At 32.4% G+C, this 25,981-nt stretch overlaps 3 protein-coding genes across 5 annotated transcripts; all 3 read left to right on the top strand.

The window, feature by feature from the left end:
- The first annotated feature begins 2,935 nt into the window (after window positions 1–2,935).
- LOC112283482 (protein CDC73 homolog) lies at window positions 2,936–5,832 on the top strand. 2 transcript variants are annotated; one of them, XM_024522174.3, is made up of 4 exons: window positions 2,936–4,783; window positions 4,952–5,034; window positions 5,220–5,364; window positions 5,520–5,832. In XM_024522174.3, the coding sequence occupies exons 1-3, from the start codon at window positions 3,571–3,573 to the stop codon at window positions 5,319–5,321; spliced, it is 1,398 nt and encodes a 465-aa protein (XP_024377942.1). In that variant the 5' UTR covers window positions 2,936–3,570; the 3' UTR covers window positions 5,322–5,364; window positions 5,520–5,832. The 2 variants fall into 2 exon arrangements, with proteins under 2 accessions (XP_024377942.1, XP_073390790.1); XM_073534689.2 differs by having other exon boundaries at window positions 2,953–4,783; window positions 5,524–5,832.
- Window positions 5,833–6,490: 658 nt separating this feature from the next.
- On the top strand, window positions 6,491–8,102 carry LOC141045509 (uncharacterized). Its single transcript, XM_073534690.1, has 2 exons — window positions 6,491–7,420; window positions 7,810–8,102. Exons 1-2 carry the CDS (start codon window positions 6,641–6,643, stop codon window positions 7,921–7,923), a joined length of 894 nt encoding a protein of 297 aa, XP_073390791.1. The 5' UTR covers window positions 6,491–6,640; the 3' UTR covers window positions 7,924–8,102.
- Window positions 8,103–9,061: 959 nt separating this feature from the next.
- LOC112283480 (F-box protein SKIP17) lies at window positions 9,062–14,112 on the top strand. Of its 2 annotated transcripts, none has more exons than XM_024522172.3 (12): window positions 9,062–9,624; window positions 9,869–10,047; window positions 10,580–10,792; window positions 11,064–11,174; window positions 11,409–11,509; window positions 11,610–11,731; window positions 11,837–11,901; window positions 12,053–12,128; window positions 12,550–12,612; window positions 12,837–12,898; window positions 13,118–13,195; window positions 13,438–14,112. In XM_024522172.3, the coding sequence occupies exons 1-12, from the start codon at window positions 9,292–9,294 to the stop codon at window positions 13,649–13,651; spliced, it is 1,617 nt and encodes a 538-aa protein (XP_024377940.1). In that variant the 5' UTR covers window positions 9,062–9,291; the 3' UTR covers window positions 13,652–14,112. The 2 variants fall into 2 exon arrangements, with proteins under 2 accessions (XP_024377940.1, XP_024377941.1); XM_024522173.3 differs by having other exon boundaries at window positions 9,070–9,624; window positions 11,412–11,509.
- The last annotated feature ends 11,869 nt before the right edge of the window (window positions 14,113–25,981 follow it).

The following is a 25,981-nucleotide window of genomic DNA, read 5'->3' as shown; positions in this document are numbered from 1 at the left end:
TATATATTTCTATTATACCATACTTCTATGAAAAAAGTCTTATTTGTTAATTTACTTTTATGGGATTCTTTTCTTGACAACATGGTATAAATCATATTTAAGATTATCTTATTTTTAGATTCTAAGATATTATTTTAAAAGAGTGTTTGAACAATGGTTAACTTTTTATTGATTCTATGTGCATGGAGGTACTGATTAAAATCCTAAGATATGAATTCTCATTTTTTATTAGATCATAAAGTAAGGATTTTTTGCTATATTTGTCATTTGATCATAGCATTGAATTGCTTGAATTGATCTAGAACTTTGCCCTTACTTTGTAGAAATTATATTCAAGAATATTTGCTGAAGATATTAATAAATAGTAAGAAACATTTAATTTTTTTAACATAGATATAAATAGTTTGCCACATAAGCTAGTATAGATAAGAGAAAGTAGTAAAAAGACATAAAAGAACAATTTTTTTGAAAAGTATTTTTGAGTTTACTTGCCATGTTGGCAAGCATCACAAAATTGAAATACTATAAAAAAAAATATGGTATTCCAATAGCTAGATTATGGTTGTTTAATAAAGTGAAGCTAGGATGGTTATAAGTCTCAGCTTATAATGTTATAGTTGGAAAAAAAAGATGGAATTTGTCAAATTTCTACTAGAGTTTTTCTCTTGGATTATGTCTTGATTGTATTAATGAATTTCAGATTTTTAAGCTAAAGATTTTGCATGGCTATGAGTTTATACAATCTATTATTTGTTTATTTGTTTGTTTGTTTGTTTGTTTTTTTTTTTTTAAAGCTACTACTTTGTAGAATTTATTTCTAATAAAAACTAAGCATATGAATAAATAAAATAAGGCTACATTCTTAGAGTTGGTGAACTTTTCTATTGAGACAATATTTTGATACAGGCCCAACACATATTGAATGTGTCTAAGGGTTTTTATTTCACTAGATAGAAATAATACTTGAGCAAGATCTTAGCCTTTAATTACATATACTTTTTGTCCTATTGAAATCACAAAGTTGGCATGAGGTGGATCTAAGAATTAAAATAAACTTTTGTTTCCTAAAAAATATGCGAAGGCACTAGAATTGAAGTATATCCTTATTTCTTGCATGTATTACAAAAAAAATCATTTGGATTAGTTTATTGTTAATTTTAATGGGAACTTAGAAATGTCTTGATGGTCTAAAACCATAGGTGATGTACTAAGATTTGTATCGACATTGTACTACATTTCAAATCTTCATCATGAGGACTTCATTAGATTCATCTTTTTATAATGATACAAAGTTTTTCTTGTTGTGAAGTCTTGCACTTAATTCTTCTAGCAATGAAATGTTTCTCTCATTCTAGATTTATCACACTAGATGCTGAAATTTGGTGGATAATTTTTTTTTGTACACAATGAACAATAATGGCATAAGATTGCCACTGATTGATAGTATTTATCTCTCATTGAATTTCTTATATTTTAGTGATGAACATGGAGACATCCATATACTTGATCATATGGAGTGTGTACCATTTTTTGACTACTAGCATGATATCAATAATCTTATTAATATGATATATCGATTCTAGACAATTCTAAGGGGCTCTTGGATGTGAAATGTCTTCAATATATACTTGTATCTCGAGTTAGATCAAGAATTTAATATAAGATTTCATACGTATTTGCTTCTATCTAAGTGTATTATTGATAAAAGGAGAAGCTATTGTGGGACTAGATATGGCCTAGATGACTTGAGAAAAGTACTTTGATCACTTGATTTAGCACTGGAGGTTTTTGATGCTAAAAGTGGATCTTCAATGACATCCCATAGATCATTTGCTTGAAGTTGCTTTACAAAGTGGAATCCCACAAATTGAATTTTGAAGGTCTTAACAGTATTGCGTCTCTAGATACTATTATATCCATTCCTCTTAGGATTCTAATAGCTCATTAATTCTATTAAATGCATTAACTTAATCTATCGTGGATTTTACTGAAGTACTATAATAATATAATAGTAGAGAGTTTGGGCTCACATCCAAAAGAGAAATATAAATAGTTGACTATTCTATTTCTAAAAACAAAAAGATGTAAGAAAAATAAAGATAATTGGAATATTCAACAAATTCTCAAGACCAAGCTTGCAATGATACTATGAGAGAACAATTATAAAATAAAGTGTATTATCTTATTGTGATATACAATAAAAAAACACATCTTATATTGAAAGATTTTACTTATCAATTACTAATAGATGTAGGTCTCTATTTATGAGAGATGATAAAGTACTCCCTATTTGTGGTTTACCAAGGAGTTCAATCCAACATAATATTCATGTTTATTGTCCTAGCATAATCCTTTAGGCATAAATAAGCTGTAAACTCTTATTAGTTAGACAATTTATCCAAACAAGTTCTCAAATATTATGATCCTGAAATGCAATTGACTCTGTTGGATACTTGAAGTTATAATCCTGTATTTTATGTAGACCCCAAAAGAAATCAACATTTTAAGAGGAGTAATTCTACCAAATTTGATCAGCTTTCCACAAAATACAAAAAAAAAGTTGTGAACCATTAGGTGTACACCCCCCATATACACCTAGCAAAAAATAAGTAGTTTTGATTTTAAATCATGAATATTGTTAAATTTATTACTTTAATACCAAAATTTAATATATTCTTATCTGTGTATATTTTATGATTCTATATTATCTCAAGCACTCGAGTCCTCTGCCGAAGCTGCTCAAGTTCCTGTGCCTCTGAAGCTGTTCATTGTGAAGCAGTGTAACTCATGCAAAAAAATTCTCAGCGTGAAACCAAAATTATATAACTGCATGAATTGATATCCTTTTTTCTATTGTTACCCAGTTTTTTCATACCCGGTTGATGTTTTGCCCTTGATATAGGTACATACACTTCACCACGTAAGAGCCCTGAATTGAATTTGCGTCTCCCTTCACGCGCGTGTTGAAGCTCTGTGTTAGCAGCTATGGCGGTCCCTGGTGGGATGCTTTAGACTACTCGAGGTGTGTTATGGCACTTTTTGTTTGGATGTGAGCCTCGAGATAGACCGGCGCTTTTTAGTTATTTTTCGTGAGTTTAAAGGTGCCGTTTCGGATTTGTCCGGAAGTTTTCATTCCGAGTTGGGCGAAGGATTTGTCTTTGGAAGTCCCTGGTAGCGAGTAATGACGAGTGTTGCTGGACAAGGAGCTTTATTAAGTCGTGTTTGCGTGTTAGTGCTGTGGAAGAGAATTTCCCAAGTCTTCAGTGGAGCAGATGGCCTGTTTGGATTCTACAGTTGATTTTTGCCGTTTCGCGTACGGTTGAGAGTTTCGGCGATTAATCTGGGCGGGCTGTTCGTTTGTTACTTTCTTCGTCGGTGGTTTTTTCGGGTGCTTCATACTTCCTAGCTCACTGGTTGTTAGCAAATTGTGCTGCGACAGATTTCTGCAGTTAGCGCTGTTGCTGGTAGCGGTGATCGAGTTATATAAGATTAGGGTTTTTGACGAGGGTTGAGTTTTCAAGAGGAAGTCGAAACGTTGAGTTGACCGGGATTGTTTGAAGGTCTGTAGCAATGGATCCTCTGAGTGTTCTTCGAGATTACACTATCCGCGGTGAATTGGACCAGGTGAAGCTGGTTGGAGATGTATATAATTTTGGTGACGACTACAGTTTCCGCAAGAACATCGAGACTGCATACAGGTCGAAGCAAGGAGGTTTCTACACGTTGGACTCTCTTGTGTTTTTCGTGAAAAACATACATATGAAGCACACTGATTACATGAATGCAGCCCGCGCAGCGAAACTCCAATTTGCAACCTTCACTGACAGGAAGCCTCTCCTAGATTACTTGGAGGGAAGAGTTGCTACGAATGATGCAATTGAGCTTCTTCCACCTACAGCAGCTCCAGCTAGCATCAATGAATGGGCAGGAGGGAAGCATGCTCACGACGAAGAGCCCGAGGTCGTAGGAGTGGACGACGTAGATCATCATGCTGCTAAGAAATTTCGAGCTCAGCCTTGGGAAGGACAGAATGTGATGGAGACACAGTTTTGCGATGACGGGGCATCAGTAATTAATATCATTCGGGAGCGTGAATGGCCTGTCAGAGATCGTGAGACAATCCTTCTTTGCCATAACAAAAGTTTTGAGAGTGTTTTATCCTCTCTGCTAACCAAGAGAGATGATGACAAGAAAATACCAGACGTTGATGTAAGGAAGGATTTAGGAAAAGGACCTGATGGACTGATGCCTGCTCCAAACTCTGCCAATCGATACGCTAATGTAGAGGAGAAACGGTTTTGGAAAGAACACTTGGGAACAGATGTTGCTGAAGAGTTGGGAATAAATCCTTCTCAGTCGTACATTTCGGATTCAAAGAAAAAAGACGCAGCAAGAATGAAACCTGATTCGAAGGCTTCTCAGCGTCCTCCCCACCATCCACATCATAGACCCAATGTGAAAACTAAACCTGATGGTCCTCCAATAATAATTGTTCCGAGCGCGTCACAGACTCTTCTGAACACGTTCAATGTGAAGGAGTTCCTCGAAGATGGCGTGTACGTTTCTCCCGAGGTCAAAGTTAAAGGTATGGCGAAGAAAGTGGATATTGTATTTGTTCAGCGGAAGATGGGCAGGGAGCGGCCAGTTCCCTATGAAGTTAGAGACAAGGTTCAAGGACTCACTTCTAAGGATTGGGAGCGGGTCGTGGCTATATTCGTGTTGGGAAAAGATTGGCAATTCAAGGGTTGGCCATTCAGTGATCGAGTAGAGATTTTCAACAAATGTAAGAGTTTTCCAGCTTTGTATCTTAAAACAAAAGACATTGTATTGTACGAGCCCTGTAGTATGAGCGCTACTTTTAGTGGTCTTCTTTATGGCACGAACTTCGTTCATTGCGGTGTTGCTCAAAGACTCACAGAATCGTACTAATTTGAGTGTTGCACATTGCCAGTCATGGGAGTCTTTCTGCGATTTGAAGATGATAGTGTGGAATCAGCGAAACAAGTTATGCAGTGGAATGTTAAGATTATCAATGTGAGTAAAATGCCCTACTTAACTTCTGAAATAGACGTTGAAGAGCATCGAGGGGATTGTCCTTTGCATGATTCTAGAGTTTATCTACTTTTGATATTTGGTAACAGTACTGGATAGGTAATTTCTCTCGATGCCAGAAATGCATTAACTTTCCGCTTATTGATGTCTTTTGTTCTTTATGGCAGCTTAGCAAGCACAAGCGACATCAAGACAAGACAGCCGTTCTTAATTTTTGGCAAGGGTTGGATTCGTATATTCAGAGTCGGAAATTGAATCTTTTATACTAGTGTTCGTCGTCTGATATCAGACGTGATGTGTACTTGTTTTCGTGTAAGTGATTCACAAGTTCCTTTTTTGTGATCAATTTTTCGTGTGAGTTGTAGACATTTTGGATGCCATTTGCATGCCAGTAGGACTTTGTTTCAGGAGTCAGGAATAGTATTTTTTCGTTTTTTTTAATACTCAATCATCTTCTAACTTGGCAGGTAGGCTGTGAAGTGAATTTCAACTTCCGATTTTCCAGAACTCTATGGAGCAGGTTGTATAGTATTCTTCTCAGAAGCATGTAATGGATGCTGGTTGAACCCTTTCAATCCAAGTGTGTCCCGGCAGGATATCCATTGAAAAGTACTGGGAAATGGTAGAGGGTAAAAAATGTGTCTTTTCTTTCATCTTACCTGGAGGTTGAATTATGAGGATGTCACATGCGGTTGATGATCAAGATCAATTTGTGCTTCTATATGTAAAGTTGAGAATAGAAAGATAATTCACACATTACAAGCGAATCTTCTGGAATTATTTGAGGAGTTGGACAATTTGCAAACTTATTCGGGGCCGACTGTTTGATACTGAGCACATGCTGCTTTCTTGATGCTGAAGGGCTCTGCGTATTAACTCGAATTTGAGATTGTGTCGTTAGGATTTTTTTAATGAAATCTGGATAATTGGCAACAGACTTTGTAACTGAGACGCTCAAAGGTTTCTGATTAGAATTGTGAAGTTTTGTGCAACTGAACGTCCAGTACAGCCGCTCATTATAGGAAAGGTCTTATAACTTTTGCTATCTCAGCCAACCTTTGCTATTTCAAATTTTGCCACCCGTTCACAGGGGATATGAAGTTTGCATATACCGCATACATTACACCAACTTGTAGGAATTTGGTCAGGCCTTTAGAGCTGCCTTCATCGCCATAGCTATTTTACTTTCTCGACATCTTACTCGCAAAGCTTCTGAAATTGGAAATGGAATTATAACCATGGATGGAATTATAATGGTTTCAACGGATGGTGGAAGTCCCTGTTGACATAAGAACTTCTCTTTGATCTCCTACAGATAGTGATGTTGAATTATCAATAAACTGCAACCCTAAACTTGCAGTTTTAGGCACTGGCTTGTCGTGTTCGGCAGCAACAGCTTCATGGAGTTTGGATCGTACCTGCAATTTTGAGAAGCCGTATCAAACTCTCACAGGCGATTCCGAGAACAGCTCTTATTGAATGCGTTCGAGGATTCCGTGAAGATAGCTGGACTGAAATTGGTGACCGTCCAAGTGTGGGATACACGGTTGAGGTTTTGGACTGAGTGAACAACTCTACAGAGTTAACCATGGTGGTGACGAAGACAAGGTGGAAAGAAGTTAAGGATCCCGTTACAAGTCTTGGTAACCCTTGTGTCGTTTTCTTTTCCATTCCAGCACTGGAGAAGGCGAATGAACGGAGCATTAGGTGCTCTGTGCTGATTACATTTGGGCCCAACATTCCGCACAACTTGTTTTGTGAATGGTTGGGGGATTGGTTGGGGGGACATGACATCGCCGCAACCATGCACAAGCGTGTCTGTGAGGGATTCTTCGTCGTCGTCTGTGACAAAGAAGGAGCTTGGAACATCCCCGCCCCAGCTCTCCGAGACTACCCTCATATGCGACCTGCAGTCTTTCCCGTTGCAGTCGATCTTTTCTCTAAAGCGGATGACATGGTGGTGAAGGTCATAGCCCTCCCCAACCTCCCTGCCCAATCCCAGTGCCAACTTCCTGTCATCGCCAACAAACTTGGCCTGTTCGTGGGCCACACTGGACAGGAGAGCAACCCCGAAGCGCCTCGTATTCCAGAGAACACATTTCTAGGAAGTCTCCTCTACAACCAGCAGCAGTTGTATGCCCCTGCACCTGTGAAGATCCTCATTCTTGCGCAAGCTGAGAAGCGCATCCCGTCCTACCTACAGCTGCAGATCAGTAAAGATGGGTGGTATAAGCAAACACTGGTCCAAGAGGCTCTCAATTTCCCCTATAGCCCGGTTTTTCCTTCCGAAAGAAGGAAGCCTCGATTCTTCACCAACCTCGAGAAATCGTCAAGATTCTGCGCTCTTTTAAACACTGGGGGCAAACGGGTGAGATACCCACATCTTCAGAAACCCTTTAGTAGTTGAGAGAATTTCCATCTTTCCATCCTTGAATTTTTTTTAAAAGCTTGTGCAGAACATCTGCATCATGTTCTGTAGTGCATGGTACTCCATAAGCTAATGAACATCTCTAGGCATACAGAAACGCGTAGAGTTCAATGGAAACATGTGCCAATCTCAGTGTACATGAGCCCCCACCATTCTGTCCGCTGTGTCATTCTCTCTCTTGAATACAGATGGTCATAATAAATTTCTCATCAAATAGAAATGACAGTTTATGTAGAGTGAAGAATACATTTGGAAAATGTCTCGCGTTGCATCTGCACGCGGTGAATACCGAGTCTGGAGTCAGGCTCATATATGGTAAGCTTGTGCAGTTAGAGATACCGAGTGTGAACAAGAAGGTGAGCAGGGGGGTTTCAGCGTCTGGCCGATTGCAACATTCCGGTAGAAACCCAGATGATAGAGGGACCGAAAAGAATCTCTCATGACGAAGTGTTAAATGGATCTGGATTGTGTAAGCGAGAGCCAAGGACATGCGTCGATTGTGTTATATAGTGGCGGTAAATTGTTTATCGGGATACGGTATCAGTTTTTGGATTTTAGTTCTGGCTTGATAAGATATCACATTCAAGTGTTCAGACTTGGCGAACGTTTTCAATTGTCTCAACATGGCGTCAATCTGTTACATTCCTCAATTCCATCTGAGCCCTGCTGTGCGTCTTGATCGCAGCCAGTAGGTTCTTTATTATGCCTGTGGAATCCCAATCGTGTGCGCATTAACTAATGTACAGGTAGGTTATTCTGTTTACAACTCCTTTCTGTGGTATGTATTAGACAGTAAAGTTAAATCCTCAGATTCCAAGCGTTTGCATGTGTCCCTAAGCTCCGCACCAGTGATTGCTTCATGCTACCAGTACCTCTAATGCCCTGCACAGAATCTATAACGGATGTGTAACTGTGCCTCTTCAAAATCAAATCAAGGTTGTGAAAACGCACGGTTGTCTAGTTTTCCACCTCTAAGAGAGCAACTTCCTGAATTTAAAATCAACTATCAATCTGCTCTTCAAGCAACCTACTGAAGCTGAACCTATGTCATCTACGTATGTGGAGCTAGATAGCATTGTGATGAATAATTATGTTATGCAATTAAGTATTCAGTTTCATATTGTATAATTTGATTATAATGGATTAATTTAAATTTTTATATTCTATTAAATTTAAATATTATTTCTAAAATAATACACAAATATTGGAAGTATTTTTTATTTTTTTGTATTCTGAATGATAAGACATATGGTTCAAAATAGTCAAGAAAAAAGTTAATTTTTTATTGTTAGTTTTAAATTTAATGGACCTTTTCTTATTATAATGAAAAATTATAGAAAATTCAATGAATGAAAAGAAAAATAAGCAAAGCAAAGCCCATGTAGAACGGATTCAAGGCAGAGATCACATGGCAAGCAAGCCATCGGCATCCAAGAAGACGAACGACCGTGACGGAGATTATCTTCGTCTGAACTGATTACCACTGCCAGAGACGGACGACGACGAGAAACGCATGTCTTCGTTAACGATGCCTCGGCTGAAGAGAGTGTACTGGCGAGAATGCACGCCGCTCGCAAATGTTGCATTGAAGGCGAGTTGTGGCGATTTCGTAATGGACACTGTTGCGCCGTCGGTAAGGCATTGGTGTGCTGTAATTCGGCACCTGGATGAGGCGCTATTGCATTAAGTGTGTAGCAGCAGGTTGTTGCGGATTGAAGAGGTTGTGAATTGATGGATTGGAGGAGATTTGTGGCTGCGTTGAAGGAGAATAGGTGAATTACGACGTTGAAGGAAGCGAATGTGGTGACAACATGTCGCAACCACTTGGAGAGGCGGACTTGCTTCGAGGGAAGAAGAGGCGGTCGAGCGGGGGCGGGGGTTTGGTGGCAGGGGAGCAGGGGTGGAGTGAGGAGATGGATGCTATGTTGGAGACGCTGGTGAGGAATGATGACCTAGGGATGTTGAGCAGTGCGTTGGAGCGGATTATTATGCAGCAGAAGTCGGAATTCGAGAAGGCATACGTTTTGGAGAAGTCAGCGTGCTTTGGTTTGCGGTTGCACGAGGTGGCGGGTAAATTGACGCGGCAGCAAGCTGCTCAGCACAATTCTGCCGTGTGGCCTCTCACGCACGACCTGACGGTCAAGGTGAGTGATGATGGGTTTTGATGTAGGGATGAGGACCTGTTCAATAGGATCGCAAGTCTTGAAGCGTATGTGACGGTACTATTCGTTTAATTTTCATGATTTCGTAGGACCGATGGTTTTCTTTTCGTAAATTAGGTCTGATTGTACCCGACGTATATCATTGAGGACACTTAATTTTCTTCTCAATTTTTTATTATTTTTTCCCCTTAAATAAGTATATCGATTTTATTTGTTTTTTGTGAAGGTATTCTCTCTCTTAGGCACACAAAGCTTGTGTCAGGCTGCAGTAGCATGCAGTATGTTTAACAGAATGGCCATGGATCCCGCCTGCTATGTGGAGGTGGATTTGACCATGCGAGGACTGGTCACTGTTGGCAATCACACTGTTTCCAAGCTCGTTCATCAAGCTGGTCAATGTTTGCGGTGAGTCTGGTGTTTAATGTACGCGTGCTTGAATGGCGGGTCACTTGAATTTGCCAAGAAGTGGTTGATGTTGTGGCTTTTATTTGCCAAACAAGTTCACCTTCCAGATATTCATGTAGGACAGCACTTCCGTCGTAGGTCTGGCCACCACTTACAAAGTAGTCAACCAGTTTAAGTACCAGTTTAAGTACCGGTAGTATCCGGAATCTCTTTGAATTCTTAACGAGTACTATTTCGCAATTTACTGTTGAGGTTCTGCTATCATTATAGAAACTTGGAGATTGACAGTGTGAAGGCAGACGTCTATTCAATTATGAATCTAGGTTTGAATCGAGCGCTTCAGTTTCAAGTACCTATATTATGGATAAAAGGAAAAGTTTGACATATGTCGGAGGGAATTTGTAGGGAGACCAAGGTTTATGGGATAGTGATTAATATTTCGAAAAATCGTCGCAGGTTTTCTTTTACAGTAATCTGCATGAATTTTCTGGAGTTGGACAATTTAGCCTTGCTGGTGTGGCTGGTTGTACAGGTCTTTAAAGTTGGGAGCACTACCTCGTCTGAACAGGACACCTCCGGTGATGATTGTTCCAAAATTAGACTCAGCTGGCGAGCTACAGCTGTTTCCTGTTGATCTCTCTGTTACACCCAATCGAGTTTTTCCTACAAGATGCATGGCGTTTGGTCGTGATTCCTTGACCAAATATTGTCTCGACTCCCTTACAGAATATCATGGACTTGCTGGGTATGACAGATCATCTGGTTTGCATTGTGCTTGTTGCCTTCCATTTTATAATGTGAGTTTGTTGCTGATGCAGTCCTCTGCACTGGTGGTGCTCCGTATTTCAAGTATAATTTTTTTTTTGTGACTCTTTTACAGCTACGTGTTGGCAAGTTATTATATAGCCACCGCCAGTCGGAATTAATGAAATAATTGGATCGGTGATGCTGCCTCTCATCTTCTCAAAGTTCACTCCAAAGCTGCTAACTTTTCTTAACTGCTCCCGTGTGTGCAGGTCTTCATTGACCAAACTTCACCTTTTTAATTTGGAGAAGATGGACACTCACCACCTTTGCCGAGCACTATCTGCGTGCCCTTGTCTGACTGATCTGGAAGTTGTGGGCCTGTAAGTCTATTTATACGCAATGTCAATCTTTTTTGCAAATTACGTCTAGTTTTAGCACATATCATTTAAGTTGAGAACGTAGGTGCTTTCTGAACTCCTGGAGACTGGAGTTAGTTGAACAGTTCTCGCACAAAAGTTGTACATGTGTATAACTGGTTATCTCCACATGATTCATGGAGATAATGATTAATGTGATTCTGCCAACTATTGTTGATAATGACATCGAATGTACAGCAGACGAATAAGTATGCGGACTTTAATAGAGTGCTTGGGGTCTCACTGCCCGAAACTCAACCGTCTGTACTGCGAGCAAGGAAAAATGGATTGGAAACAATGTAAGCATCAGACCTCTGCTTCAGACTTGTGTGCACTTGCAAAAGCATTCAGTTCCAGGCCCTGTATAAATGTGAATAATCTACAGTACTTGATTTTCAGATCCCGAAGAGAGCCTGAAAACAAAGTCATGCAACCAGCTTATCAAGGGGTGTCCTGATCTGTCTTACCTTGCCTTGCGCGGCTATGGAGTATCCGATCGAAGGGTGTTCATGTTGCTAAAGGTATGAGTCTCTTGGATTTTTCTGGAGTTTTCCTATAAGCCGTGTGCATCCTGTCTTGCACATGTCCTTACTTTCCTTGACTCTGGAAAGATGTTGAATTCATAGGGTTTGCTCAAGCTGTCTACAGTAGACTTTTGTGGAGCATTAAAGCTTACTGGTGTATTTCTCAGGTACTTGTACTCTTCAACCTAAGAATATTCTAGGATTTTATTGCTTCTGGACATTCTTTGTCCAGTATCATGTTTGGGCGACATATTTGAGTGCCATTTTTTTTCTCTCTGTTTTTTTGGGTCTGAAATCGGCCTTTTATTTTGTGGGTAGAGGTATTGTGGGACCAGGAGATCAACCATCGCAATTAAATACAATTTTGCTACGGGATTGCCATAGGCTTAAAGAGGTATGTTAAGTTGACTTGGGGTGAAAACTGATTTTTGATGATTGTGGTTAGTATAATTGTTGAATTGCTACTGGAGCAAGTGTCGTTGACAATTTTGTGAAATTCAAAATTGTTTGTTTCTTTGAAGGGCTAAATGTCTTAAATTATATGAGATATTTTTTTAATAAATGAATGAAATTACTCGCTTTGAAGCATGTTTTCTATTCTTACTCCTTAATTGGACAGTTCCTGGGATTGGTGGATTTGAACTTAACAAGAGATGGTATTAAAAGCTGGCTTTGTAAGGCTTCATATGCTCTACGAATGTAATTTTTTGCTGGTCGTTTTGTGATTCTCTTAGGAGACACTTGAATGCTGAAGGTTTGACTGTGCACAAAATTCTCGGTTCTTAACGAAAGGTCTGTCATTGTGATAAGAACAGGCTGAAGTGGAGCGTTTCTTATACATGCTCATCAGTGGGGAATGCAAGAATCTTCGCCATCTTGTTAGTGCACTGCTTATACTTCACTACAGCTAGTTTCTAGTTACTTCAGCATAGATGTGAAAGTTCGCTGCCCCTAGAGAACTTGACTAAATTGCAAACCATGTGGCTTTAGTTTTTATTGTGTTTGGCATGATTATGCACTAGCATTGCTGTATACACTAATTAATTCCATGCGACTAGTAGCAACTATGGATCTTCGTGTGACATAAAGATTGTGGATGTAGGATATCTCCAACGAGGGTGGACTTGCAGCAAGAGATTGGTTTCACAAACCATTGAGCTCAAGGTAAGCTGAAGAGAGAGGTGTTGGGTGCGGAATTTTAGTGTTTCTAAGGCTGTTTTGTCATTTTCTTGTATATGTAGGCGTCTATTAGATTATCCATGTAAGCGTGGTGAGTTGAACAGTATCTGTTGCATGATTCTGCACTATTTTACATACGATGAGACGGGTGCATCTTATATGACCTTACGTCATCCTTGCTTTTTCTGTGAGTGAATATTGCAGCACAAAGCAGGCTATATTACGGGTGCGACAAGAGCGGACTCTGCTGTGTCTTCTCGCTGATTTCCCTGATCAGAAAAGGTCTGAAATGATTTGTGTTTCCTACATCTAATTTGCTATTCTGTTTCACATGTTTCGGTTTGAATTCGTGGGATCTATTTTTTATTACTATGCATGTATAGAGAAGTCATTTTATTTACTACATAAAATTTAAGACTGTATCCCAGCCTATTTAGAATATGAACCAAGTACGTAATTGCCTTGGAGTCTGATTATTAGGTTGCCGTGGTCATTGATTTGGCTGTATTTTTTATGAAAAGCAGCAGTGAAAGTGGCTCAATGTCAGACAGCTTCGACGATAGGGGTGACAGCGAACCACTAGGGACATACTCTACTGATTCTTCATCCAGCTCTGATAGCGATAGCGACGATGGTGAATTTTTGAGTCCTATGAGTCCTGAAGACAATCCTTTGCATCGCTGGTTCGAGAGCCCATATCCTGGTGTCAGTGACATTCTGGAGTCCGAACCAGAGTGATGATGATCGGCACATGAGCATATTTCCCAATGGTCCCCTTGAACTTGACACCGACTTCAGTTTGGAACATCATGATGGCTATCCTCCTGTGAGGGTTGAACATCAGTGGCCTGGGGTTGATAGTGAGCATCCATTACTGGTCCCTCGTTGCTGCATTTATCGTGCCTTGGATTGTTGCATGAAGAGATGATGGTATCTCTGATGACATTTTCCAGTTAAACATCTTCCGGTTGTCATTCTGAGGGAAGGTTTGTGCAGTGGGTTCATCAGTCCAGAGTTTCTGCAGACGCAGTCTTGTGGTTCTCCTTCAGGAAGTTAGCAAAGCTGCAAATTTGAATCTTTTAGAAATGTTTCATGTGGATGTCACACCACTTTATACAAAAAATTGGTGACGGTTTTTAAAAATTGAGACCTTGGATTAAAATTCTAGGTCTAGTCATTCTCACCATTGACTTTTTCTAGTGATTTGTGGCATTGCATGGATTTCAGCTGGCCAGGTTTAGGGTTTATGGCTGTCACTAAAAATCTGGTGAAACTTAATTTACATGAGTATTCATCATTGATACCTCACACAGGACTGTGAACTCCCGTATCTTCCCATGTAGTTCTAGACTTGACTCTACTCTTATAATTTGAAAATCAAACCTTTTCTTTATCAACTTAGGATATTGAATAACGATCTTGGAGCAACTCTCCAATTTTGCTACACTTGTACAATTGTTGTATCTTCCCTTTAGAAACAAAAAAAGAATATTGAATATAATTTTTTTAAGAATATCTACTATATAAAACAATAGAAGGGAATAAAGAAGATGAGTCAAAAATCTTCTTTGATTTGTTGCATCAAAAGTGAAGCAAAATTAAGATTAATTGCGACATTAATTAAGATTAATGTGCTATTTCAGGATGTTTTACGAAGAAAAGCATGCAAGAGCTTTAATCAAAGAAAACTTACGCATGAAGTGTTGATCATATACCACTATTTTTAGAATTTTGAATGTTTTCTTACCATTGTATTAAATATAAAGGTGACTTAGTAGCAATGCCTCTTTTACTTTACAAAAGTTTGTTGAAAATTGAGCTATTGATAACATATAGCAAGCTAAGCTCCAAGTACATGTAAATTGGGAAATTTGAAGTTAAGAGCTACATTTGAAATTGTGTGCCTCACAGTGTATTATAGGGCATTTGGACCATTGGAAAGTAGTGCAGTAAAATCCATATACAATTTCACATTATTGCAACATAATCCGCAAGAAGAGAAGAAGGATGCCAAGTTGGCTTAACATTGGGAGATGCGTGATGGAGTTGTGATGATACAAATTATAATAACATGAATTTGTAGGAATAATATGTGATTGACATATTGTTGTAGTAAAATTTCATTGTGTTACTTGCTTGTGGAACTATCTAATTTAGTGCTCAAACCTATTGAAATATGCTTGAAACATTCTCATTGCAAAGATAGCAACTTATCTTCTACAAAGTATATTATTGCCTTTCTTGTCTTCTTCTTTTGCTTCATCAACAACAACTATTACAAAAACAATAACAATGAAGATGGCAATGGATTCAATGCAAGAAAGAATGATGCATCAACATTGCCGATAAAGAAAAGCTAACAAATCTAAGTTATAGAGCTTCTTTGTTTCACATTACAAATAATTTGTTTTTCATTTGTTTTTAAAACTCATATTGAATGCCACTCCACATTTAGTAGCAATACTAATCATTCTTCACTTGTGAGATATCTTTGTAGACATCTTCTTTTACAAATTGATACCCCTACTCCAATTGATCTCACCACATAGAAACAACTATTAACTACCTTCCATATATGATTCAACTTTCCAAATTAATGCAAAAGATTAATTGTTATATTTAAAGTGAATTATTAAGCAACTATCAAAATAAGTTAAATATTATATATCATTTATTTTTAAAAAAATGTATATATTTTACAACCTCATCAAAGTTTGGATTGATTGTCAAAGATATGTTATTCTAATAAAAATAATCAATATTTGACATTCTAAACATAGAAAATTCAAATAATTTGGTAAACAAATTAAATCCAATGTCAATTCACTTGTAGAAAGGAAGGAAGTTGTAAAAGCAAAGTAACACATACAAAGATTATTTTTCAAGAATTTTTTTGTCTAATAACAAATGTGTGGCTGGAAAAGAGTCCTTTACAACCTACATAAGACTTGAATGTGGAAAAATTAGGTGGTGCTTTAATAAATTTTGTCCTCTGGAGCATATAATTTTAGTGTGGTAAATATCAAATTTATCAACATTCTTCTTTAATGTGAGAGACAAGGTATACTATTATATCTAAATTATTTCTTATTTATAATATAATTTATATAATGCTTTAAAATTTGTGAGATTTGATATGTTTTTAATTTATTATACTATTATTAAATTTCAAGGATTTTCTTTTCTTGAGATAAGATTATATAGTATTTTTTTTATTATTTTTATTATCATCTCAATTTCAGTACAATAGAATCGATTAAACCAAAGTTAAGATGATATGGCTGTATTATTTGAAGGCACAAGTTTCAGATATGGATTCAAATCCTATTTTAAAAAATACAATTGATTTCGAAGATACAAGGACAAAAAAAAAAAAAAAAAAAAAAAAAAACAAGTTTATACTTATCAAGACAACAATTAGTTTTTTAATCATAGAAAATTGAAAGTAGCATTGCAATGATTAAAAAAAATTTAAGAAATCTCTTCATTACAAACATATATATTTATTCCAATAATTACCTATATGATTAAGTAGAAGTATGTAAAAGTAGATTAATTTTATAATATCTTCTAAAAAAGCTTTCTAGAAGCTTCATAGATATAGTTTTGACTTTATATGTATTTGTAGTTGATTGGTAGAAGAAACTTGATCAACAAGTTAATCATGTGCTACATGTGTTGGTAGCTTATGGAACAAACTAACTATATAATACACATATAAAAAATTTACCTAAGTTAAGACATGTGTCTAGTAAAGTCAACACGTGTTGGATGTCCTATAGAACATTACTATGTAGGTCTTAGTTAGATAATATATATGGAGGCAAAAAAGAAGCCTTCTTCACTCTTGTTAATGCCTTTCTAGTCCTTAATTTTGTATCAAAACTTTCTAGTTTTCTTATTTTTGATAATAGCCATCTTAATTTAATATTATGTCATCTTTGAATGATTATGTAGTCTTTTTGAGTAAGAAAAGAGTGTCTTAATCTCTCAATTCTTCAAGATTCATATCTTTGATAATTTCACAAGAGTTTTAATTTATTTTTCTGGTATAGATTTAAAAGTAAGTGGATTATCTCACTTCTATTGTTGTGTTTTGAAGATTGCAGATTATCCATCTTTAAACAAATAATTTAATTTTTTATTACTAACTTTTTTCTTAAAAAGAATAGATTATCCTTCTTTCTAGAAATTTTTATTTAACATTAGAAGTTGTAGATTATCCACTTTTAAATTATTTTTTTTGAATTTTTTTGAATTGTTTGTAGAAGAAAAGATTATAGATGCTACTTTCAATAGAAGTGAGAATATATTTGTAACTATTGTAGATCTTTACAACTTTTCAATACTCTAAGCATAAAAATCTCACGTATTTGTAATGTGAATTATGGAGATGCTATTCTTACACATATGAAAAAAGTCCAAAGTATATACTAAAAAATTATGCAGTTGAAGAAAGTAGGTAGATCCGCTTTACAATCAAATTCAAGAAGTCTCACTTCTACAACCACAATGGAGGCAAGAATTAGTATGCTTGAGAAGTTTGATGGAATAAAATCAAAATTTTGAGGTTTTTTGTGACGAATTAAGTTCTATTTAAAGTTGCATTTTTTTTATTTTTCAATAGATTTACTCAAGTTGGATTCATAGATGTAGTTCTATGGAGAAGCGCTCTCTTTTAATTTGTACCTTTGATGAAAAAAGATTCACAATTACTTTATGATTTGAATTTATTCTTAGAAGTATTTATAATTATATTTAGAAAAAGTGATAAAAAATAGAAGTAGAGATCAAGCTCATATTACTACAATAAAGATCACATTTAGCCATCACATATATTATTGAATTCCAAAACCTTGCTTGCAACATAGATTAGAATGAGAAAGCCTTTATGAATGAGTTTCAATATGGGTTAAAAGATAATATCAAAGATTTATTATTGACAATGTCAAGAATAGATTCATTGAAGCAATTTATTGCTCAAGCCATTACATGTAACAATCAATTCTTTGAAAGATGCTAAAAACAAAGATTTGATTGAAGAAATATAAGTTAAGCCATAGTAATATCTTATAAGTTTTTAGAAGCTTATCAGTCTAAGCTAGAACCTATATAAAGTGACATGGTATGTTTTAAACCTCTTATTCAATAAAAAAAGACTTATCATTATTAAGAAGATTTGTGCCTATATTATGGAGAATCCTAGCATATTGCTTAACATTTTTCAAAGAAGCAATCCAATCACAAAATGAAGAGCATGACTGCCAAAGAGGACAATATGTCAAAAAAAATAAGTTTTTCCAACTACAAAAGGAATCGTGCAGTTAAAATCTTACATAATTCCTAGTAAAGGTCTTATTTTTTCTTCAGATCTTTTGCCTTGTTTTATACTAGAAGTTTTTTTAGATCCAAAAAATAACAAATTTTTAGCCTTGTTAGATTTAAGAGCCTTAGCCTATTTTATAGATAAAAACTTTGTCAAAAAATAAGATATATTTTTAGTTAAGAAAATCAAATCTATGTATATAAAAATAATAGATAGTTGTTTTTTTGTCTTCTGGAGATGTTACATATGAAACTATTCTTTTAGAAGTAACAAATAGTAATCATAATAATTTAGTAATATTTAATGTAATAAGATCTTTTTTTAATTTAATTATTTTAGAAGTATTATGGTTTAAAAAATATAATCTTCAAATAGATTGGATTTTTTGTAATCTTATTTTTTCTCATAGTTTGATTTAAAATTCCATTAGTTCCATAGAAATATATAAGTTTAGTATATCCAAACTTTTATTGAAAGATAAAAAAGCTTTCATCCATGTAGCAAAAGAAGGATTATCTTTTATTATACATGCCACATCTATTTTTTATGATAGAAAGACTTTAAGTGGTATTTCTAACTAGTATCAAGATTTCTAAGTCATTTTTAAAAAATAAAATAGAAATATTCTTCTAAAGCATCAATCTTATTATTGTTTAATTGATTTGCAAGAAGAAGCTCAACTATCATTTGAACCAATCTATAACTTATTGCAAAATAAGTTAGCTGCATTAAAGAATATATTGAAAAAAACTTGACTAAGAACTTCATATGCAATTTACAATCTCCAGTAGGTGCTCTTATTTTATTTGTGAAGAAAAAAAATGTGTCTCTATAGATGTGCATAGACTATTGAAGACTTAACAAGATCACCATCAAAAATAGGTATTACCTACCTTTGATTTCAGGACTTTTTGACCAATTCAATCAAGCAAAGATCTACACGAAAATAAATCTATAAAGAATATATAATTTTGTCCACATCAAAGAAAGAGATGAATAGAAGATTGTTTTTTAAACTAAATATTGACATTTTGTATATAATGTTATGTCTTTTGGACTTATAAATACAATTGCTACTTTTTAACATCTTGTTTGTCATGAGTTACAAAAATTTAAAGATATAAGATTATATGCTAAGATAAAAAAGTGTATATTCTACATTACTTAAGTTGAATTCTTAGAATACATCATTTCCAATAAAGGACTAATAATGGATTCATAGAAGGTCTAAACTATCATAAATTTAAAGATTTCAAAAATAGTCAAAGACATGCAATATTTTTTGAAATTTTCCAATTATTAGAAGATCTTCATCAAGAATTTTTTTCAAATTACGGCTCCACTTATATGTTTGACATGTAAAGACAAACTTGAGTAGAGTAAAGAAGTTGAAGCATCTTTTGAAGTCTTAAAAATAACATTTATTTCTACACCAATTAAGTATGACGTCAATTTTTCTAATACATTCTTCATAAAATAAATGCATTAGACTTTGCTATATGTATTATTTTGTTACAAATGGAAATAAATGACAAGCTCTATCTGGTAGCTTTTCATTCTAATTTTTTTTCAGCAAATAAGATTAACTATAAAATCCATGACAAAGAGCTTTTTGCAACCATTAATTCATTTCAAGAATAACATTATTATCCAAAATGTGCCTTGAGTTTAGTCACCATATATATGGATTACAAGAATATCAAGTATTTCATATTGGCATGTGTTTTGAATCATTGCCAAGCCTATTGGAGGATGTGTTTATCAAGATTTAATTTTAAAATCATTTATTGATCTAAAAATTAATGAGGTTTGTTAGATGTCTTTTTTAGACATTCTTCTCTTACATCAAAAAAAGAAGATGCATTTTTTGATCAACAAAGAATAATTTTTTTAAAGTTGGAGTATTTTCACCTTCTAGCAATAAAATCAACAATGATTATTAATTTAATCTTTCTCAAAAAAGTTCAATTGAATATGTTCTTTACTCTTCTTATTCATGGTATAAAAAATGATTCTTTCAAGTCTCATAATACTTCTAAGTTTGATTTCAAAAATAATCTATTTTATTTTAAGAAATAATTATACATTCTAAAAAGTAAAGTACAATTACTTATTCTTCAAGCTCATCATGACTTTTTATTAGCCAAACATTTTGAATACAACAAGACTTTAGATCTAATATCTATAAATTTTTGATGGCTTCAAATATGGAAGGCAGACAAAGACTTTGTACAATCATGTGATATTTGTTCAAGATCCAAAACTCCTAGTCATTGACCTTATGAACTTCTTTAGCTATTATTTATTCCAAAATAACCATGGACTTTTATTTCTATAGATTTTACTATGGATCTTTTAGTCTCAGATTTGTATGATTTTATATTTGTAATAATAGATTATTTTACCAACATGGTATATTTTTTATTATGTACAAAATCTATCATAAATGAAGAAATAGCTAAGCTTTTTTTTAACAACATTTATTATTTTCATGAATTATCCAAAGATATTATATTAGATAAAGAGACTCAATTTAAATCAAGATTTTAGAAAATCCTTTTTAAGTTTTTAAAGATGGATATAAAGCTTTTTTTGGCATTTCATCCTCATATTAATAAAAAAATAATATAGATGAATGAAGTTTTGAAGTAATATTTGAGATGTACCATCAACTATCATTAAAATGATTAGAAAGTTGTTTTACCATTAGCAAAGTTTGAATATAATAATTTGATATATTCTTCTACTCAACAAATACCTTTATTTTCCAATTATAGTTATCATCTATGACTTGATATTTTTTACTTCAAAAGTTGATAATCTTCTGGCAAAAGATTTGATAAATTGTTTTGTCAGAGCTACATGCAATAATGAAAGAGTAATTAAAAGTAATTCAAGAATGGCAAAAGCTTAATGTGCATGCCTATTGCAAGAAACAACCACAATTCAATATGAGTGATAAGGTATGATTATTTTGTCACAATATCAAGATTATTTGTCCTTGTGACAAATTACACTATCGTAAGCTTGAATTTTTTCCTATTTGTGAAGAAGTGAATCTTGTTGCTTATTAATTATATCTATAAGAATCTATAAAGATCCATTTTGTATTCTACATGTCTCTTTTTAAGCTATATAGCTTAGACTACCTATCAATAAGGCCTTATAGAAGCTTTTTAAAGATTGTGTAATTTATGATTCAATTATCAAGTTATAAGTCACTTCTAATATAGCTTCTTAAAAATAAAAAAAATAAAAAAAATAAAAACTTGTAGAATAAGCTTTAATAGCTATATGGTATATTTATAGAAATCTAAAGATCTATTTTTATTTTTAAAAATTTATTAAACTTTCTCAAAGAAGAATTTATCTATCTAACATATACTATTTATTTTTATGTATTTATATTTAATAAAATAATATAGAAATTTATTAAACTAAATATCGTTTATGTAAACATAGTATATATTACTTAAGACATATAGATATTTAAACTTATTTTTTTACTTTCAAAAAATAATATATAATGATTATAATTTGAATATTTATTTATCATGTATATCTCAAATATTTAAATTATTTAAATAAAAAATAGATATAAAAATACTTTAAAATAGATTGAAAAGATATTATCTTTTTTAAAAAGAATATAAAAAAAATTATAAAAGAATTGAATTTATAGATGTCTTTTGATACACTATATATTAAAAATAGTTATCCTAAAAATTTCTTACTTTCACAAAATCACTAAAAAAATAATTTAAGACTTGAATACTTGGCTTAAAAACCTTTATAATCTTTATGAAGCTTCCACATAGTCTTCTTACTAGTTAATATATAGAAAGTGAAGGATAAAATCATCTTCACTCTTATCAATGTTTTTCTTATATTCTAGTCTTAGTTCAAGACTCTTTAGTCTTTTGTACTTAACTATAGTTTTTTGGCACTTTTACTATATTATATTTTTATTCTTTCTTGATTTTTTTTATTATTATTTGAACATAAATATATTTTTAATTAATAGATCTATCTAGATTTATATCTTTAATATCCAAACCATAAAATTTAATTCAAAATAAATTTTAAAAGAAAGATTGAAAAGAACTTAGATGTCATAATATAATATTTAATTAATTTCTTTTTAAAACTAATAAAAATATAATTTAATTATGATTTTTAAATTAATATAATTGTAATATAATTGTAATTTTTTATATAATAATATTTTTTATGTATTTCTAATAAAAATATATCATATATATTTTATAAATAATAATATACTTTTAAAATAATTAAAGAATTTACTTATATTATATTTAAGAAATAAAAATATTATTAAATTTTTCAATAAATCTATATTAAATTATTTTTAGATTTAATGAATTGAATATACACTAATAATTTTCTAATCTAATATAAATAACTTAATAATCTTTACTACTTGATATTATTTGTTTGTACAAATTCTATTTTATAGTGATGATTTAATATTTATATTATTTTTTATCTAGTATAATAATAATAATAATAATGGTTTATTAATCTATAAAGATTTATTGTATCCAAGCATCTAAGAACATGTAGCTAAGAATTTAAGACATATTTATCTTGATAGAATTTTTGAAAGCATGGCTTTTATTGAAATTTTTCTTTTAAAGTCATATATAATAACTAAAAGATGGAATAAATCAGCTACTAGTAGTCCTCACTAAAAGATTTCTAATAGATTATCAAAGATTGATTTTAGTCAATTGAAATCATGTAACAATTGTAGTATATGAGGAGAAAGAGAATAAACTCCTTATTTGTCAAGATCACAATAATTGTCTTTATTCTTGCAAGATTTAAATTTTAACATGCAAGAATGTATATTGTCTCATGAATACTCATCCTTATAAGTTTTACATACTCACAATCAAACCACACATGTATTAATACCTTTCACTTACTTGATTTCTAAATAGGCAAGACATTTTTAATAATTATTGGAAAAAAAAACTTATTATAACATTAAACTATGTAATGTAACCCATTTTAAATAGAAATACAAGTCAATAAATAATAATAATTTTGTGTTTTAAGAATTTTATTGATTAAAAGAGAAGAAGAAGAATTTTATTATAAAATAATTTGAATAAAAATATAATAGAAAATTACTTCAAAAACATAAATAAAAGTTAGAGAGGTAATAAAAGAAATTTAGTGTTAATATTATATTTTTATAAAAATGGCTTTTATTTATTTTATAAGACCATAAATAAGTCAAAGAAAAATAGGTCAGAAAAAATTAAATTATAGGCATCTTTAAGTAAAAGTAAAGAGTAGCTTTTAGTAAAAACTACCTAAAAAAACCTTAGGATGATACTTAAATAAGACTAATTATAAATTAAGGTTGAAACCAAATCTTAAGATATAGATCCATGCGCCTATAGAAAATGAAACCTTTTTTTGTTGATTGGAAAACAAGGTTGAAGAAAAAACTTCACAAGATTTTTTAAAGTGCTAGTTTTAAGGAATTTAAGTGGATAATGACTTTGTAAGAGCTTTGCAAAGTTAGGACTATTTTGGATGACTTTATTTTTATTAAATTATATGATTTTTATAAAAGATCTACTACTAAACAAATATTAATTTATGAACATGGTTGTCTTTAATATGTATTATGAAATTAAGGTCAATTGAATGGTTAAATTAAAAGTAATTTAAATTGAAGTGAGTTAAGCGCTTAGAATTTGGATTTTGAAAGTTAGTAAGAGTTTTTATAATTTTTTAATTGGATTATTTTTTTTGTATAAAAATAATTAACTTAATTTCTAATATTTATGAAAATTTTGTAAAATAAACAATCCAAATGAGAGCTATTTACATTCGAAGGTTGACATCAAGATTAAAGAAAGATGATAACCAACACTTAGGCATATTAAGAGCATATTTTTCCAATCTGTAAGTTTGATTTTTTGAAATTCGATGTAATTATTTTTAATAAATAAATTGAGAAGTATGAAGAATTTTAATTAAGATTATTAGCTAAACTAATTAATATAGAAATTTTAAATTTTTTTATTGAATTTACATAAGATTTAATTAGATATTTTTTTGGGATTTTCTTAAGGTTTGATTAAGATTTGATTAGGATCATAGGATCTTTTAGAATTTACTTATAATTTGATTAAAATGCTATTAATATTTTTTAGAATTTACTTAGTATTCTATTTGGATTTATTTAGGATTTGTTTAAGATTGATTAAGATTCAATGAAGGTTTTTTTAAAAGTTATTTTAAAATTTCTTTAAGATTTTTTTAGATTTAATTAGGATTATCAAGGATTCTTTAAGGTTTATTCAGAATTAATTAGAATACAATAAGATTTTTTTAGGATTTTTCTAAGATTGCAAAGAAATACTTAGTTTAATTAGAAGTTTATGTAGGTTGTTCATGATTACAAAGAAGATGTTTCTAAATACCTTTTGTGTTGATTTTGGGTTATAAATTCAACTTCAAGATAAGATTTGAAAACTTCCGTATCCAAATTCCTAATGCATTTTCAAGCTAATTTTTACCTAATATAATATTGACATTTTTGTAATATACTTCAATCAAATGCTTAACTATATCATTTGAGACCACTCATTAAAAATTAATCAATATATTTTATTTATTATTATATCTAAATATTCAACATCATCTACAAGAAATTATAGATATATAGCATATGATAGAGACCTTTTAATATTATGGACACTAAATATTATGTAGGTTTTGTAATACTAAAGAGCTTAATCTCAACGTAGAAAGATGTATGATATTGTAGTTGAATTCAATCTCCTTGATGTCTAAGTTTTTTAATAAGTTGGCACCTTTCTTCTTTTATTGGCACTCCCATCTTTGCTGCTTTACATGTTTGTTGCTAATGAATCCAATTTTTTAATTGCGTGTTCAATTAAGAGAAGCAAATGACACATTTTCTCTTTGCTAAAAGCTATGCTAGTTGCATATTCTTAAGCTTGTCTTAGTGCTTTAGTATAATATTCATAGTAGATTGTAAGAGAGCTTTCTAGAGCTAGAACTTATTTTTAGTCTATGTAGAAAGCTCTTTCTATTTGCATCTTAGATTCTCACCTTTAAAAAAAGAAAATCTACGTTAAAACCTTAATTAAGGATATAGATATTTTTATTGGAAGTTATTAAGCAAACCTGATAGAAATAGATATAAATTGGATTTAATAAATTTAAGAAATCTAACATAGGATATTTTAAGCAATAGACCATACATCTACCTTAAGAAATTTATGCCAAAATTTTAATATTTGTGAAGAGTGGAAGAAGTCAACATTCTTTACAAACTTGATTAGATTTATTATAAGATTTAATTGATTAATTTTCATTATGATAGATGATTGTTTGTGAGTTGACATACACATGCCTAAATGACAAAGTTTTAATTGCAACTATTGATATAATTAGGTTACTTCAAGTTGTTCTTGTTATTTTCATAAACAAAAGTGCAAACTAAGCAATGGTGGTAGTGGTTTGGACAAAAGATATCATTCACTACAATGCTATAATGACGTTGGACATTTATTTTAAAAACATGAACAAATGTATAATATCATGTATAATATCATGTATATTCAATCTGCAAACTTCAAATATATATTAAAAAGAGTATTAGTAATTCAATTTACACATAGTTCTTTTTATCGACTAATCAATAAAATTCGTAAACACTCTTTGGTCAAATA

The sequence above is a fragment of the Physcomitrium patens genome, chromosome 6 (genome assembly GCF_059467195.1).
Source record: "Physcomitrium patens ecotype Gransden chromosome 6, ASM5946719v1, whole genome shotgun sequence".
Lineage (NCBI taxonomy): Eukaryota > Viridiplantae > Streptophyta > Bryopsida > Funariales > Funariaceae > Physcomitrium > Physcomitrium patens.
The sequence above is the reverse complement of the archived record's forward strand: the minus strand, read 5'-3'. Positions and strand labels throughout refer to the sequence as shown.

Bases quoted from the DNA above. Each gene is read 5' to 3' on its own strand.
- LOC141045509 (XM_073534690.1), top strand. From the start codon at position 6,641: ATGGTGGTGACGAAGACAAGGTGGAAAGAAGTTAAGGATCCCGTTACA. The intron at 7,421-7,809 runs GTGAGATACCCA...AAGCTTGTGCAG, and splicing joins TAAACACTGGGGGCAAACGG to TTAGAGATACCGAGTGTGAA.
- LOC112283482 (XM_024522174.3), top strand. From the start codon at position 3,571: ATGGATCCTCTGAGTGTTCTTCGAGATTACACTATCCGCGGTGAATTG. The intron at 4,784-4,951 runs GTAAGAGTTTTC...GCACATTGCCAG, and splicing joins AGTAGAGATTTTCAACAAAT to TCATGGGAGTCTTTCTGCGA. The intron at 5,035-5,219 runs GTGAGTAAAATG...TCTTTATGGCAG, and splicing joins GGAATGTTAAGATTATCAAT to CTTAGCAAGCACAAGCGACA.
- LOC112283480 (XM_024522172.3), top strand. From the start codon at position 9,292: ATGTCGCAACCACTTGGAGAGGCGGACTTGCTTCGAGGGAAGAAGAGG. The intron at 11,175-11,408 runs GTAAGTCTATTT...TCGAATGTACAG, and splicing joins GATCTGGAAGTTGTGGGCCT to CAGACGAATAAGTATGCGGA. The intron at 12,899-13,117 runs GTAAGCTGAAGA...TGAATATTGCAG, and splicing joins CACAAACCATTGAGCTCAAG to CACAAAGCAGGCTATATTAC.